The sequence below is a fragment of the Canis lupus genome, chromosome 28 (assembly GCF_003254725.2).
Source record: "Canis lupus dingo isolate Sandy chromosome 28, ASM325472v2, whole genome shotgun sequence".
Taxonomy (NCBI): Eukaryota; Metazoa; Chordata; class Mammalia; order Carnivora; family Canidae; genus Canis; species Canis lupus.
In genome coordinates this window covers 26,026,482-26,043,118 of record NC_064270.1, presented here as the reverse complement: position 1 = coordinate 26,043,118, position 16,637 = coordinate 26,026,482, and the positions used below count along the sequence as shown (strand labels likewise).

The window sequence follows — 16,637 nt, the reverse complement described above, 5'->3', positions numbered from 1 at the left end:
AGGAAAAAGTATGGTGATGGCTGAGCACAAGTCTTCAGAGGTGCCCATAAAAAACTAAATGAGAAAAGAAGGAGACATGAAGACCAGGTGGGATAAACACTACAGAAATGTTAGGAAGGGAATTCAAGACCTAACATAAAGCTGGGCTTCCCCTCCACATTCATCGTCTTTAATAAAATCTTGGTTTCTAAAAAGTAATACTAATTTTTCTTATACTAGCATAAAATCAGAGTAAGTAAAATTAACCATCATAAAAGAATAAAATATAATGGAAGTAGCAATAATCTGTTATTTTTAACCCAAGAATCTAATTCCAAACAACACAGTACAAAAAACTGCCAGATTTTGAATCTCACAGATTGCTTCCTCAGCTCTCATTTTTAAATATCTCAAGTTCTTTGATCATTCCGCAGATGTCCTAGAAACAAATCTCTCTCTCTCTCTCATTTTCCCCTCAATGATTCCTCCCCAATTCATATATCTGAAATAGAAACATCATTTTCCCCTCATGTTCTGGTAAGAATCCCAGCTAGTTTAAGCTATACTGCCTTAAATAAATCAAGGATCAGGTTTGAAGCTTAAGGGAACCAATCTGTACATCATCTATCATGAAAGAAGCACAATATCACTTGCACCAAGCGCTCCACCATAAAACATTCACATCAATTCAGAGATCAATTCTGTAACTATTAAGAATAGTGGCATAAAAATGTATCTGATTTCTGTACATTTTACAGTTATAAAAAAGATATGTATAAAAATATACACGTTTGTGTGGATATATATATGAAACTATTCATATTATCACTTTCCTTTATTTTTTTATAGACTTTATTTATTTATTCATGAGAAACACAGAGAGAGAGAGAGAAACAGAGACACAGGCAGAGGGAGAAGCAGGCTCCCTACAGGGAGCCCGACATGGGACTCGATCCCGGGTCTCCAGGATCATGCCCTGGGCTGAAGGCAGCGCTAAACCGCTGAGCCACTCGGGCTGCCCTATCACTTTCCTTTAAAAGTGAACACACCTTCCCCCCAAAAAAGTGAATACACCCAGCATTTGGGTATATTCCTTTTCCAACTGCTTATAGACATATGTAAGAGTCAGGAATTTTTTTAACTTGAGACACTACTGACAAAAATAAAAATGTGAACGGCCAACAAAAGTCAAAAAACAGAAGAGAACATTTGAGGCAGATATTATAAATCCCCAGAAAATAAAGCATTTTAAAGAAGGACTAGTAAAAAGAAAAAAGTAAAGAATAAAAAAGGACAGAGATGTTTATAGAGAATAGCATACAAATGTATTCCTCTTTTCCTTTCAAAACTGTTGAAATAAGATAAAGATGACAGCAACTGAAGACTACTTTGAAAAACCTTATGTGTATAAGCTATCCTTCTATTTCTCAGGCTTTAATTTAAATATATTTCTGATGTACCATTCTCTCCATAAAAAAGAACATTATTTTAGTTTCAAGACTAAAATGAAAAAAAAAATGGTGTATTGAGGCACTTGTTAGAAGGTCACAAACTATTAAAATAGCCATTTAATAAAATATATGCTCCAATAATTAAAGAACATAGAGAACTCTCTATCTGTCATAATCATAATAGGTAATCAAATTCAATTCAGTAAGAAATGACTGGTATTTTGTGTCAGAGTAATATTTTTAATGAGATAACATAGGTTTTTTTTTTTTAATTTTTATTTATTTATGATAGTCACACAGAGAGAGAGAGAGAGAGAGAGAGAGAGAGGCAGAGACACAGGCAGAGGGAGAAGCAGGCTCCATGCACCAGGAGCCTGATGTGGGATTCGATCCCGGGTCTCCAAGATCGCGCCCCAGGCCAAAGGCAGGCGCTAAACCGCTGCGCCACCCAGGGATCCCGGGATAACATAGGTTTAAGATGGGCATAATCTATACAAAGACTAAAATAATTCCTCTAAATAAGTATACTCGGTAACTCAGCATACTCAGTAACATTTTTTTTAAGTCATCTTTAAAGAATGATGAATACAACCATATGAGGGGCACATTCTCTTTCATTTTTGCTTTGGTCTAACAGGACCTACTGCTACTACTGCTATCCTGTACTAAAACAACACATGATCATGTAACTTTGGATTACGTATTTCTTGAGTCAAAGTTACCTCAATCAACAGAATTAGCATGCTGGCACAAAGCTAGCTCAATATGTAAATATAATTAACAAAAAGTAAGCTCTGGATAGGTAAGCATATGGATAACTAGATGTATCTCTTCATTTAATTCCACAATGATAAAATTCATGATTTTATACCCAAATACTTAAGTAAGCTAAAACTCTTCAATGTAATCTAAAACTAATATTTAATCACAGATATGTATAAAAACTGTTTAGAAATTCTCCTTCAGGAATCTTACTTTTTGCAATAAGCAGCTGAAATCCTTAATATTAATTCTAAATTAGTTTAATCCTTAATGAAATCTTTTACTTTTAAAAATATTCTGTTCTTTTAAAAATAGCCACAAGAGGTCAGTCTTTCCTAAGATATGTTTAACATACTTCAGTACCATAGAAGACCAGTATTTTTGCAGTATACTATGTTATCCATTATAAATCAAATTTGAATGCAACACGCATTAAAGTCAGTCAAGTCATCAAACCTTTCAGGATTCAACCAAAAATTATAGATCATATTGATCACAAACCCACTATTTTAAAAGATCACCAAATCTAATTTCACTTGATTGTCAAAACAGGGTGTAGACAAAATCTTTACCAATTCCAGTTGTGAAGAAACAAACTATTAAGAAGTTGATTGTTCATCTGAAATTCTAAAAATAAAGTACATGAGATTTGGCTGTGCAAACAAAGGAGTATAGAATTTCTTTTAATCTTATTAGAAATATGAATCATTGTTGCAAAAAGCCATCACATGCTTACCTTGCCAACTATCATTGCAGACGCACAATTTTTCTCCCGTTAGGTCGCAGTAACCATGATCAGGACTGCCACAATTGGCTTTACAGTAAGGGATATCACAAGCTTCACCCTTCCAGTATTTATCACATTCACAGTATACTTGACTTGGAACAGAAATACTGGTCGTACACTTCCCATGACCAGAGCAATTGTTAGGACAAGAATTGATTCTGTAAAATATAATTCATATATATTCAAATTCAAGGTAATTACAGAAGAATTTTGGTTGATATTTTGTAAGCTTTACCACTTTTATGCTGTTTTATGTGCTCTGTTAACACAATTTCACAATGTGGCTTCAATGCTTTACTCTGTATCCTTTTGTCCCTAATGCAATTCATTTAATATTTATTTGCAATTGATCTTAATTCATTCAGGGAGTTTACTTTGTCACCCAGACTTCAAACTTCAAAGGACTACACACTCCATATTTGCATAATCTATACAGTTCCAAACACAATGTTTTATAAAGACTTAGTATTCAAGTGTTTTGAATATACATTTTACAGAAAATAATTAAATTCATGAATACCTGAAACTACATGAAAAGCCAAGATATAACCTGGTTATATAATATTATTTAAATAGCATGTTATCATTTATATACTATCATAGAAGAAAAGGGATAATTATCAAATTTTATTTTAAAGCCTTTTAACCAATTATATTCTACTATATACTTATTCTTCCTTGCATACATGCTTGAGATAAAATAAATCCTAAACAACTTGCTGATTTCAAATTCTAACAATCTAAAGATACTTAGAGGGATGCCTGGGTGGCTCAGCGGTTGAGCGTCTACCTTAGGCTCAGGGCATAATCCCAGGACCTGGGATCAAGTCAATTATCCGGCTCCTTGAAGGAAGCCTGTTTCTCCCTCTGCCTGTGTCTCTGCCCCTCTCTCCCTCTCTCTCTCTCTCTGTCTCTCTCTCTCTCATGAATAAACAAAATCTTAAAAAAAAAATACTTAGAATATTTTATTCATGATGGAAAATTCTCTCGTTATAGTCTACATTCCTGAAAAAAAGGAAAAAAAAGAAGTGTATCAAGTTCCTCCTGTGGTCATTCCTGTGAAAGCATCTGACATCATCTCTGATTCCTTCACTACACCATGGGACTTCCAGACATAAAAGTTTATATAAACTGCCAGATACATAATAGATTCTTAATAAAAATTATTTTTCTTCTTTTAGAGGAGACAGTGGTATATCCATCTACCTTACCTTAAGCCTCCATTTCCTCATATGTAAAATGGGAAAAATACCCATTTGACAGAATTGTTGTAAAGAAAATCAAAGAACATAATGTACACAGAGTATCCAGTACTGTCTCTGGAGAACAGAAAGACTACACAAAGGTAGTTCACATACCCATCTTCAAATTAGGAGTACAATACCTTCAAGCAGAGACACAGATGAAGACTCCCACTAATCCCACATCTGCTACCACAAGTAAGGTTACTCTAGTTTATACTTCTTTATTTAATCATTTACCAACAATTTTAAATTTCTTTTTTTAAAATATTTATTTATTTATTTATTTATTTATTTATTTATTTAAGATTTTATTTATTTATTAGAGACACAGAGAGAGAGGGAGAGAGAGGCAGAGATACTAGCAGAGGGAAGAGCAAGCTCCACTCAGGGAGCCTGATGTGGGACTCGATCCCATGACTCCAGGATCATGCCCTGAGTTGAAGGCAAATTTTAAATTTCATAATTAAATGTCAACCAGACTTGCTACCATAAAGTTCTGACACTTAGAAAACAAGCTTAGAGATAGTACTTTACAGCATATGATTGAGATTTTTATCCTATTTTAATCCTATAATTTTGAAATTTACCACACTAGCTTGCTCCTCACAAAGAAGATATCTATAAAAACAAATAATTTGAAGTTATAAGAATCATTACAATACAAAATTTTAAAAAATACTTACGAATAAAAAATGTTGAAACCAGTTAGATTATATGCAGCATCACTAAAAAAATGTAACAGTGCGTAGCCAGATGTTGTAACAACTTCAGGCACAGTTTCATTTCCCCTGATTTCAGGGACTATTAAACCACTGTAAGAAAGTAAAATCGAATGTAATATATATTAATACACATACGACTGTTAATCACATTAAAATTTACTCAAAAATACCCTTGTCAGCATCCCTAAATATGTATAACAGAATAAGCAACTAGAATGATCAGTCTAAAAAAGTTCCTCTCCATCTTCCACCCAATCGGTCCTCCTACTGCTGCCAATGGATGAACATGTGCTCTCATGCCACGACCCTCCTTTCCTTCCTTCACACCATGTGCACTGCAGCATCCCATTTCTCACTTTATCCTGCTATACATTCTGTTATAATACCATGGGGTGATCTCTTAACTTACGTGTAAACCATCTCTTAAAGCCACCATATAGGCTCACTATATTCCTCTGGTTGCAAATTCTAATGAAGCTAAGAGAACACTCCACAGCAGCAAAGTGAGTACAGTGGCATTCTAGTTAAACTTGTACACCTCCAGGACACTAATCTAGGTTATTTTAGGTCATCTAAAAATATATATTATTTATATTTCTTTCAAATTTTGCATACTTTTACAAATTAAATTAATATTCCAAAGGACACTTCAGCCCATACAAAAGAAAACTAATGGTGGGAGTGGGTAGATTTAACATGCAAGAGTTTTGGCGCGGTAACCAGTTAGTAATTGGTACTTTCCCCCTTTTCAATCTCCTATTCATGAGGAAATATTACATATCTTCATTTACTTATACCATACTACTCTCTCTAAATCTGTAAAACATAAAAGCAAGTTGCTAACAAATTACATTACTCGTAATAGTCCATTCCTTTAGGCAGTGTTAAATTTCTGTGTAGGCATCACCAGGAGTTGAATTCTCTCATTCAAATCATATTTAACAGAACGATATGAAATAGTCAAATAATTTATTTTACAAACATATTCTCAAAGCAAACAAAAAGTAATCAAATCTTCATGTTTTTCTAATTATTACTGCATCTACTAATTTATGTTTGTGAAGGAACAAAAAATTTTAAAAGAGGACTATCAGAAGAATTCAAATTTTCTATAATACCAGTCTTAGTTAGGTATATTTTTCATTATAGTGAAATTACTTTGAAGTAAGTACATTGCTAAAAATAATATTCCCAGGTCTTTATAATAGATATATAATATCTATTTATAATATTATATATAACTAATATATAAATATATCTGTCATATTTTTATATTTTTATATATTATAATCTATATATATAAATTAATTTCTCTGAAATAAAGAATAGATTTCTTTACTGGTTATTTATAAGTTTTCTAAAAAAGAATATTTTAAAAATAAATAAAAGAATTTTAAATAAATTGTTTATTTTTTAAAATAAACTTTAAAAAAGGTTTGCATATCTTGTATGACACATTAAGCAATTTGGACCAACTAACCCCGCCACTGAAGTCAACTAGAAAAATGACAAATTACATAAAAACCAAAAAAATTAATTTGAATGGAATTGGAGAATTAAGAAGATGGTGAGCCCAGGTACTGGAGTCATTTCTCCTTATGGGCATTTGCTGGTTTCAAAGTTGGAGATGAAGTTTAAAATTTAAGAAACTGGGTTGTTTTACAGAGCTAGGAGAAAAGTGGAACCCAGGTTCCTCGCTCTGACCTGGGACCCCAAAGACTATAAGTAAAAGTGAACTAGTAAAAGACCAGCCCTCCAGGAGATTGTACTGCAGCTTGTGTGTGAATCACCTCAATATCTAAATTCAGTTGACTGGATTGCTACTGTCTTCAGGCACTCTCCATAGGAATATATTATCTATCCAGGCCCCAAATTGTTAAATGTGATTTTACAAACATGCAATACAGCAAACAGTTGTCCGCACACAATAAAACAGTAACACTTCTCTATTTGTATCCATTCTCCACATTCTAAAGTCTTGCCTATAGAAGAAAGCTCAATTCCCTTAGTGTGGTATACAGTGATTAAAGGATTAAAAAACCAGACTTATTAGTCTGACTACATTACTTACTAGGTAGGCAACTTTGAGCCACTCACTGAATCTCTCTGTGCCTCAATTCCCCATTTATGAATGGAGAATTTATAAACTTCTTGCAATAATAATCCTTAACTAAAGGAATACTGTACAGATTAAAGGAGTTAATATATATAAAGAACACTTGCTTGCATACTGCCTGGTACATAATAAGCATTCGGGAGATGTACTGATTACTGCTTATTGGGTAATCTGGCTCCTACCAATCCCTTCACATTTCCTATGATCAAATTACTCACAACTACTTATATTAGCCTGAAACATAATGCTCTTAAATGTGTCTATGCCTTTGTACATGTTTTTTCTACCAAGAATGTCCCATCTGGCCCCCATACTTTGCCTATTATTCTTCTACCTATGATGAAATTCACCATGAAGAATTAGTTACTTCTAAAATCATATACCAAAAAAAAATTAAAATAAAATAAAATCATATACCACTCTTTTCATAACCTGATTATAATACTTACTGTGCTGAGTAAAAAATTCTGTGTGCATGCTGCCACCAGTGCCTAACTGCTGTGTACTGATATAGACTCCAAATCCTTGGAATTTTCCAAGTGATAGGAGTCTTCTTTATTCATGGGGAACTCTGATGTTTATGCTAGTGAGGTGACTCAGGGTGGAGCTGGCCACACCAGAAAGACCAATCATACAATTAAAGGGTTGAGGGGATCCCTGGGTGGCGCAGCGGTTTGGCGCCTGCCTTTGGCCCAGGGCGCGATCCTGGAGACCCGGGATCGAATCCCATATCAGGCTCCCGGTGCATGGAGCCTGCTTCTCCCTCTGCCTGTGTCTCTGCCTCTCTCTCTCTCTGTGACTATCATAAGTAAATAAATAAAAATTAAAAAAAAAATAAAATAAAATAAAGGGTTGAGGCTTTGAGCCACAAGAAATCAATCCAACTTCCAGAGAGGAGGGCGACTAGAGATTGAGTTCGAACTTGTGGCCAATGACTGAATCAATCATGCCTATATAATGAAACCCCAACAAAAACTCTGGGTACCTGTAGCTCAGGTAAGCTTCTTGGATGATGATACACATTGGTGTGCTGGGAAGGTAACACATCCCAAGGACAAAAAAGTTGTTTGTGATCCTTCCAGATCTCATTCTATATGTCTTTTCATTTGGCTGGTAATTATTTTTCTCCTTTATTTTAAAACTATAATCATAAGTATAGTGTTTGCCTAAGTTCTGTGAGTCATTTTAGTGAATTATTGCACCAGAAGGGATGGTGGGTACCCCTAAATCTGCAGCCAGCTAGTCAGAAGTGTGGGTAGGACCTGAGGATCTCTAAACTTGAAGCTGGTGTCTGAATTGAGGGCAGTCCTATGGAGGGCTGTGCACTCAAGCAGTGAAGTCTGGCCCAACTCTAGGTAGCTCGTGTGTGAATTCATTGTAATGCCTGATCATATTCCTTACTATATCCTCCAGGCTTATGACAGTCTCTGGAACTGAGAAAGTTATCACATATTTGCTGAATAATGTACATTTACATAACTGGAATCATTCAAACACTTAGATTCTGAATTCACAGTATACAGGCTTTTAGATCAGGAGACTGTCATGTCCTAATTCTGGCTCCATCATCTATTAGAAGTAAAACAATTCCCCTGAGTCTCAATTTTCTCAGCTATAAAATGGGGATAACAGCACTTCTTCCACAAGATCCTTGTGAGAATTAGATAACATTTAAACTGCCTACTACATTGCTTAGCTCAAGTGGATACTCAGTAAACGTCTTCCATCTCTTTCAAGATAGCTAATAGGAGCACTTGCTAACAAAAAGTCACTGGTTCCATCTTCACAGACATATACTAAATTCCATCCTGCTAATTATCTTACAAAGTTTCCTTTAGTACCAAAAAAGCACTGGTAAGAGTGTTAATGGATTACTGTTAATTAATGCAAAGTCGTTACAAGTATGAACAAAACAAATGGAAAGGCACACATCTAAATAACAGTCAACAGTATCATAAAAATAGAATAACGATAGCTGAGTAAAATCTAAATTGCTAAAAATTAATGTATGAACCCAGAATCTTACCTAATTGTTACTATGAATTATCTTACAATATAATTATTCGTAAGACTATTCCATTTTCTACCTCTTGTCCTTGGATGAAGGGGTATTTGTGGCAACCCTTTAAATAATTTTCAGACAACTCAAAAATTAAATTCTGAAAGTCTTTAGAGTAATAGCCATAATAGTATTGCTATGAATAAGATGCTAAGATGCTAAAGAGTCACTGTGAAATATTCATTCAGAAATACAAGTCCTTACATGTCTATCCAAAAAAATAATAGTCTACATTCCTGGTAAACAGAGTAGCTGCAACATAAATAAAAAGAAAAAAGAAAATTTAAAAATTTGAAGGGAACAATAAGCTTTTATCTTCATTTAAATTTTTAACAATAACAGAACATATAAGCAGTACTACGGATATAAGAAATATAAGAATAAATAAATCAGTAACTTGGTCAACAATCATGTTAGTTAATTGTATTCAAAATCAACACTGATCACCACAATCCTAATTTTTCCTATGTCAAATATATTTTCTCCTATTCATGAAACATTTTATAATAATTTATATTACTTACATAGAAAAGATTTTTAAATTGATATTGAAAATGCTGTAATTTTAAAATTTAAATCTGACTGCCTGACTACTAACAATAAGTATTCTGAAAGAACAAAAACTCCCAAATTTTGAGAACTGAAAGAAACATACCGATTATTAAACCATTACATAAAGTGTAACTTAACTTTTTATTTACAGAATTGGAAATTTTATCATTTCACTAAAATAAAAAGACAACTATAGAAAACATACACATCTTTATCTCTTTGTCATCTAGAACTCATATTAATCTGTCTAATAGGTAGCTCTGGAAACATTCACATCATTTTAAAAGAACAAACTATATGTGGCAAGAATAAAGGATACTTTTTAGGAAATCTACATTTCTGAAATGAGTACTCATTTATCTTTACTAAATCAAAATTTACACTAATATATATGTACCTAAGTTGACAGTCACAATATGCAACATAGTATTATAACATCTCTGAAACTTAGCAATCAGTATCTCTGCTAAATTTATTTTAAAGCCCAGAGTAGTATATATTTAAAATTAATAAATTACACTTATTCCTCTACAACTGTCAATTCACCAATTAAAACACAATTACTCACCTAAGAACCGCTATTAAAGGTGCATATATTGAATCTCCATCATAAACATACATATGATCCCAGCTACATTCTGTTGCAAAATGATTGAATCTTAATCTTAACACTGCATTTGGACTGAAAAAAATATTAAAATGTTTAAATTCATATGTAATATTCAAAGCATAGTCAGAAAAAATGTTGAGTACTGTATTAAAAACCTATTTACAAAAAATAAATTAAAAAATTTTTAAAAACTGATTTACAAAAAATTTTCTATTTACTATTAAGTTACAGAAAAAGAGTATTATATACATTATAAAAATGAGGGACACCTGGCTGGCTCAGTCAGAAGAGCATATAACTCTTGATCTCAAGGTTGTGAGTTTGAACTCCAAGTAGGGTGTAGAAATTACTTAAATAAAATTTTAAAAATAAATCAAATGTAAAAATGACATGCGACTTCAAAATCTATTAACAAACTGTATATATAAATCACCATTTTCTAAAACTTTAGTCAGCAGTAAATGTTCTATGTCTTGATTAAGGTGGACATTATACAGATTGTATATATTACTGGAGCTATGTTGAACTGTACACTTAACATGAATTTTATTGTATACAAATTAAACTTGAATGAAGTTGATTTTTAAAATTCAACACTCAATAAGTAACATCTCGTATTTCTACATAATACTTATTAGCTAAAGGCCCTACTATGGTATTGAAATTTTAATCAAAAGGTCTCAGTAGGATATATTATTAACAAATAAATAAGATGAAAAAAAAGGGTGGGGGACACTTGGCTGGCTCAGTTGGTAGAGCATGTAGCTTGGGGTCATGAGTTCAATCCCCATGTTGGGCATAGAGATTACTTAAAAAACAACAAACAAACAAGACAAAAATAAACAAAATGAAACTATCAATGTACAGGAAATTGATAATTTCTAAAAACCTATCTAAATAACCTTCCCCAAAAATAACATTTTCCAAATACACTCTTTAAGAACCATAAAATAACTTGTATCAATTCATTTATGATCTATTCACAGTATGTTTAAATAGATCAATCCAAACTCAGGCCCTAATTACTGAAAAAAGCTCCTAAAAGGATAATTAACTCTCTCTTACAAAATGTTCTTTTTAAATACCCTTATAACTAAAATACTGAAGAGTATAAACCAATGGCATAATTCAGCATGGAATATTTTTATCTTCTCTATGGCATCTTCAAATTCCATAACAAGATGTTTAAAGTAAGCCAAAAACGTCTACTTACTGCCACACTAACATAACTCTAAAATATATGTAACAAACTATTATCACAAGTAAAGGGATACTATAATTTATATTAAGGGCAGCCCAGGTGGCTCAGAGGTTTAGCGCCACCTTCAGCCCAGAGCGTGATGCTGGAGACCCGGGATAAAGTCCCATGTCAGGCTCCCTGCATGGAGCCTGCTTCTGCCTCTGCCTGTGTTTCTGCCTCTCTCTCTCTCTCTGTGTCTCTCATGAATCAATAAATAAAATCCTAAAAAAAAATAGTTAAAAAAAATTTATATTAAATGTAATATCTAAAAGTTGCAAATCTCATTTAAAAATATCATGAATAATCACTGAATAAACTATAAGCAACTGAATGAGCTATATACCTATAAAATTACATTTTAATACTTTAACATTGATATGATCATTTTCTTTATCATTTCAGAATAAAATTTAAAAATCAATTTAATCCAAATTATATACTTACTAGCCTTCAATTAGCCATGTGCATTTAGTTTTATATTTATAGTTAATTGGACCGTCTGTTAAATATCCAGAAGGTTCTGTTAACCTAGAAAACAAAATCATGAAAAAATTACCTTAAAGTAACTTTAAAACATATAGTAGCATAAGAAAATTAAAAAGACATTAAACCGAAGAAATGAGATGTAGCATTTTCCACAGGGAGAATTTATTTACAAATTAGAAAAGTTTTCAAATTGCCCTGTATCTCCCTACAACTCAAAAGAATTTATTCTGGATTTCTCTACACCTTGACATATTTCAAATGTTTCATTTTGCACAGGTAAAAAAATACACTGAAAAATTGAACACTCTACTGATGGATTTAATGCAAAAATAGATGAAGTTAAATTGTCTCTGTACAAAAATAAGATGGAGGCAAAAGAAGGAAGGTCAAATGCACTTTAAAAGATGCAGATCAGGGCAGCCCCGGTGGCGCAGCCGTTTAGCGCTGCCTGCAGCCCGGAGTGTGATCCTGGAGACCCGGGATCAAGTCCCACGTCGGGCTCCCTGCATGGAGCCTGCTTCTCCCTCTGCCTGTGTCTATGCATCTCTCTCTCTCTGTCTCTCTCATGAATAAATAAAATCTTAAAAAAAAAAAAAGATGCAGATCAAAGAAATAGAGAAATAGTGTATGTACATAACCACTTTCAGAGTTACAGTGTTAGCTATGTTTGCTTTTGGTTTTGGCTTTCTTTAGTTCTCATGTTATCCATTCTCAAGCAATTATTTACTTATTCATTTATTTTAATTTCAGCTAACACACAATGTGATACCAGTTTCAAGTGTACAACTCAGTGATTTAAGAAGTTTATATATTATACTAGATGCACCACAAGTATCGCCACAATCTGTCCCGTTACATCTATCAGAATTGCTAGGGTAGTTGTCACCAGACTTTACTGTGTGCAACTACCTGTTTTTATTAAGATTTTCTCTTGTCTATTTTATACCAAGAACTCAATTTTGAAAATAGGATAAATCAAAGGCTTTATAATTATCTTCTATTTCAAACATAAAAAAGACAATTCTTAGAAAAATTTCTGTTTTTATAATTTAAAAACATTTAAAACAAGATCTCAATTGTACTTCATTTTGTTCTCCTTAGCTCCAGCCCAATTGTTTTATCCACAAAACACCTTATTTTAAGTAATTAAGATATCTTCCCATTTAGATTCTATATATTATACAAATACATATATTTATATAAACACACACAAGGACTTATCAGTCTTTATATATTCACTTATACATAAATACATATACATAATATACACATATGCACATAGATCTCTAGGTCACTATTTAGTTTTAGATAAATTAAATTTTCCTTATAGTATAAACTCATCTTAACTACACTAGGAAAACAAAAGTTTCATTTACCTAAATCGTGGTTCACAGAAATGTCAATAAAAACATTATTTGTAAATCTTTCATAATCCCTGCAGATTATTTTAGGCAATAAAGAGGCTAATTCGGGACACCTGGATGGCTCGGCAGTTGAGCATCTTCCTTTGGCTCAGGGCGTGATCCCGGAGTCCTGAGATCAAGTCCCACATCAGGCTCCCTGCATAGAGCCTGCTTCTCCCTCTGCCTGTGTTTCTGCCTCTTTCTCTGTGTCTCTCATGATTAATAAATAAAATCTTTTAAAAAATAAATAAATAAATAAATGGGCTAATTCATGCTTGGGAAAGTTTTTTAAGAACAACAAATTCCAATATCTCAAATTAGTAATAAAATGTGCATTTTCTATGTGTCAGGATCTACTGTAAGAGCATGATGTGTTACCTCATTTAAAAATCTCAAAAAAACCTTACAAGATAATAAATAATTATTAACGCCATAATACAGATGAGAAAACTGAGGCACAATCTATAAAGAAAAAGTTAAATAACTTGTCCTGATTTTTCACTTCCAACAATACCAGATAAGGTAATTCGGACAAATCCTGCACTGAAAACAACTTTAAAAAGCTGAGGAACAGGGGATCCCTGGGTGGCTCAGCAGTTTAGTGCCTGCCTTCAGCCCAGGGTGTGATCCTGGAGTCCCGGGATCAAGTCCCACATTGGGCTCCTTGCATGGAGCCTGCTTCTCCCTCTGCCTGTGTCTGTGTCTCTTCCTCTCTCTCTCTCTCTCTCTCTCTCTAATAAATAAATAAAATCTTAAAAAAAAAAAAAAAGCTGAGGAACAATTTTAAAATCTTAAAGGCATCTTATAAGCAACAAAATAGTAAGATCTACCAACTCAAGACCCAGACCTTGCAAATTCTTTAAGATGAGGCAGGCATTCAGAGCTGCTTTTTGCTCTGGAGAGACCTGCCTATTGAGAGGACAATATCAAAAAGCAGCGTGCTTTTGGCAGCCTGAAACAGGGAGGGACACGACAGTTGAAGGCAATGGCCCACAAAACGTACAGGCTCAAGACAGCACAGCACTTTGAATTGAGATGCAATGACCTGTTATTAGAGTAAGGGTGTACCAGAAGTAAACTAGGCCCTGCATGGACTGCAGCCTAGCTATGAGTTCACTGGATGGCTAGAAACCTCAAGACTTAAAACTGGCTTAAAACGATACTGGAAATGCCAGTAGGCCAAAGTTCGTAACAGAAGATACAAAAATACTCTAAAGAAAGATAACATCATTCTAGACCTCAAATTATTTCTAATAACAACTTTTCAAATAAAACGTCTACCACAATTAAAGATACTAAGACATATGAAGATGCATGACAACAAAATAAGAACCAACAGACAACAGAAAGAGAACTGAAGATTTCAACTACAGAGATTATCAGATGTGTCATATAAAACAAATATGCTTTACTAAGCTCAACAAAAGACAAGATTTAAAACTTTGGCAATTAATTGAAAACTGTAAAAAGTAAGAGAGCATATTTGAAAAAATAATAGACATACTAATACTGAAAACTACCCTAATCAATATTAAGAATTTGATGCACAGGTTTACAGCACATTTAAACATAGCTAAAACAGGATGAGAGATCCAGAAGATAGGCCCATAAAAAATATTCAACCAAAGCAGAATGACTGAGAAATCAACCCACTGGACTCTACCAGGTGAAACTCCAACAGCCTGAGACTCTAGCTGAGAGCAGGGGAAATAAAATAGGGAGTAGAAGAACAAAACCACTGATATCAATTATCATCTTATAACACATAAAAACAAAGATCATAACAGTTTTGCACAGTTTCTATTTGCTTGTTACAAGTATATCTTCTCTCCTCATTTTTATTTTACATACAATTTGTTTTAAGTTAACTCTACAATTTAGACTTTAGATAATGGCATATTCAATATGACTATGAATATGAAGAGTAATTAATACAACCAACCACAGATATAATGACCCTTCGAACTGTGTACTTCTTCTTTTTGGTCAAAGGGTGAGAACCTCAGTTGGAATATGTGTATCTTCTTAGATAGAAATACAGTGTTGTTGTTTGCTAGGGAATTCACATATGTTTAGAAGGAAACATAAAGAAGCTGAATAACCAAAGGGTAGACTGTGCCAATTATCCATTGCCTCTTGCCTCAAAATCCACAGTTTACCTACTCTGTGAAAATAGATCTGGGCCCTTTAAATATGTTTTCTTTGTCAGATGGCATGATGTTAAGCTGGCATGCTTTGTCAACAGAGTGCACTAGAAAGAGTATAGGAGACAAGAGTTTTGTTTCCGGGTTCCAATGTACTTAACAATCTCCTGCAGCTTGGCTTCTCCAGGACTAGGATCCTATAGAATGTGATGGCCAGCAAGCCAGCCACCAGTAGCTTCTCCTAGCACCTCCCCTCAGGAAATTCTGCAGCAGAGTGCCTTCAGTGAGACACTGCCTCACGAACAGCATTCTTCATCTCTCAGTGAGATAACCATAGCAAGTTCCAAAGGGCAGATATCAAATAATTTCTACCAGTGCAGCATGACAGCAACTGTACCTTTCAGTGAGCCACAGCCAGGCCCTCTCAACAAGGTCTGGATCTCAGGCCAGGAGGTGGGAACTTGTACGTAAGTGTTGTATCTCAACCATAAGGTTAGTAGTGGCTCCTCCTTATATCCACTATCTCTACATCGTTTGGAGAAACCTTTACTTCTTACTAGCCAATTTCTCATTATCCCAATCCCTGGTACAATCAAAAATTATTTACATTAAACCTTCCCTGTTAAGATTATGTGATTCTCCTTTCTGATTGGACCCAAACCGATCAATAATAATCAAGGATATGCAAAATACAATCACAATTACATACCACCACTGTGCACACAACAAAACTAAGTTAAAAAGAATAATATCAAATATTGGCAAAGATGTGGAAAAAAGAATTGTCATACAACTTCGCAAAGTAATTTGGCATTATGTTACATAGTAGAAAACAGATATATCTTTTGAAGTAGCCAACAGTGTCTGTGCTACCCCCATACTCTCTCAGACCCTCTTTGCTATTTCCATACACTCAGCCTGACTTCCTTAGGTGAGCACCTGCATCTTTGCTGGAGGACTCCCCTCTGGCTGCTGGAACCTACACTTCCTCTGCATGTGATGAGCTGAAAGTGCTTATAAATCAATATCCTCCCAGAGGTATCCCCTAGTCAATGAATGATTGGATAAAAATGTAAATACCC

General features: G+C 33.8%; 1 protein-coding gene across 3 annotated transcripts in view; it reads right to left on the bottom strand.

Annotated features, from left to right (window-relative positions):
* The window catches only part of ATRNL1 (attractin like 1), a 779,330-nt gene that overhangs the window by 742,653 nt on the left and 20,040 nt on the right, over positions 1 to 16,637 (bottom strand). For all 3 annotated transcript variants that reach the window (XM_049103125.1, XM_049103126.1, XM_025467337.3), the window contains exons 2-5: positions 11,967 to 12,050; positions 10,241 to 10,354; positions 4,907 to 5,035; positions 2,929 to 3,137 (exon numbers count right to left, since the gene is read on the bottom strand). In XM_049103125.1, the coding sequence (XP_048959082.1) occupies positions 2,929 to 3,137; positions 4,907 to 5,035; positions 10,241 to 10,354; positions 11,967 to 12,050 (536 nt within the window). The remainder of the gene's footprint in view (positions 1 to 2,928; positions 3,138 to 4,906; positions 5,036 to 10,240; positions 10,355 to 11,966; positions 12,051 to 16,637) is intronic.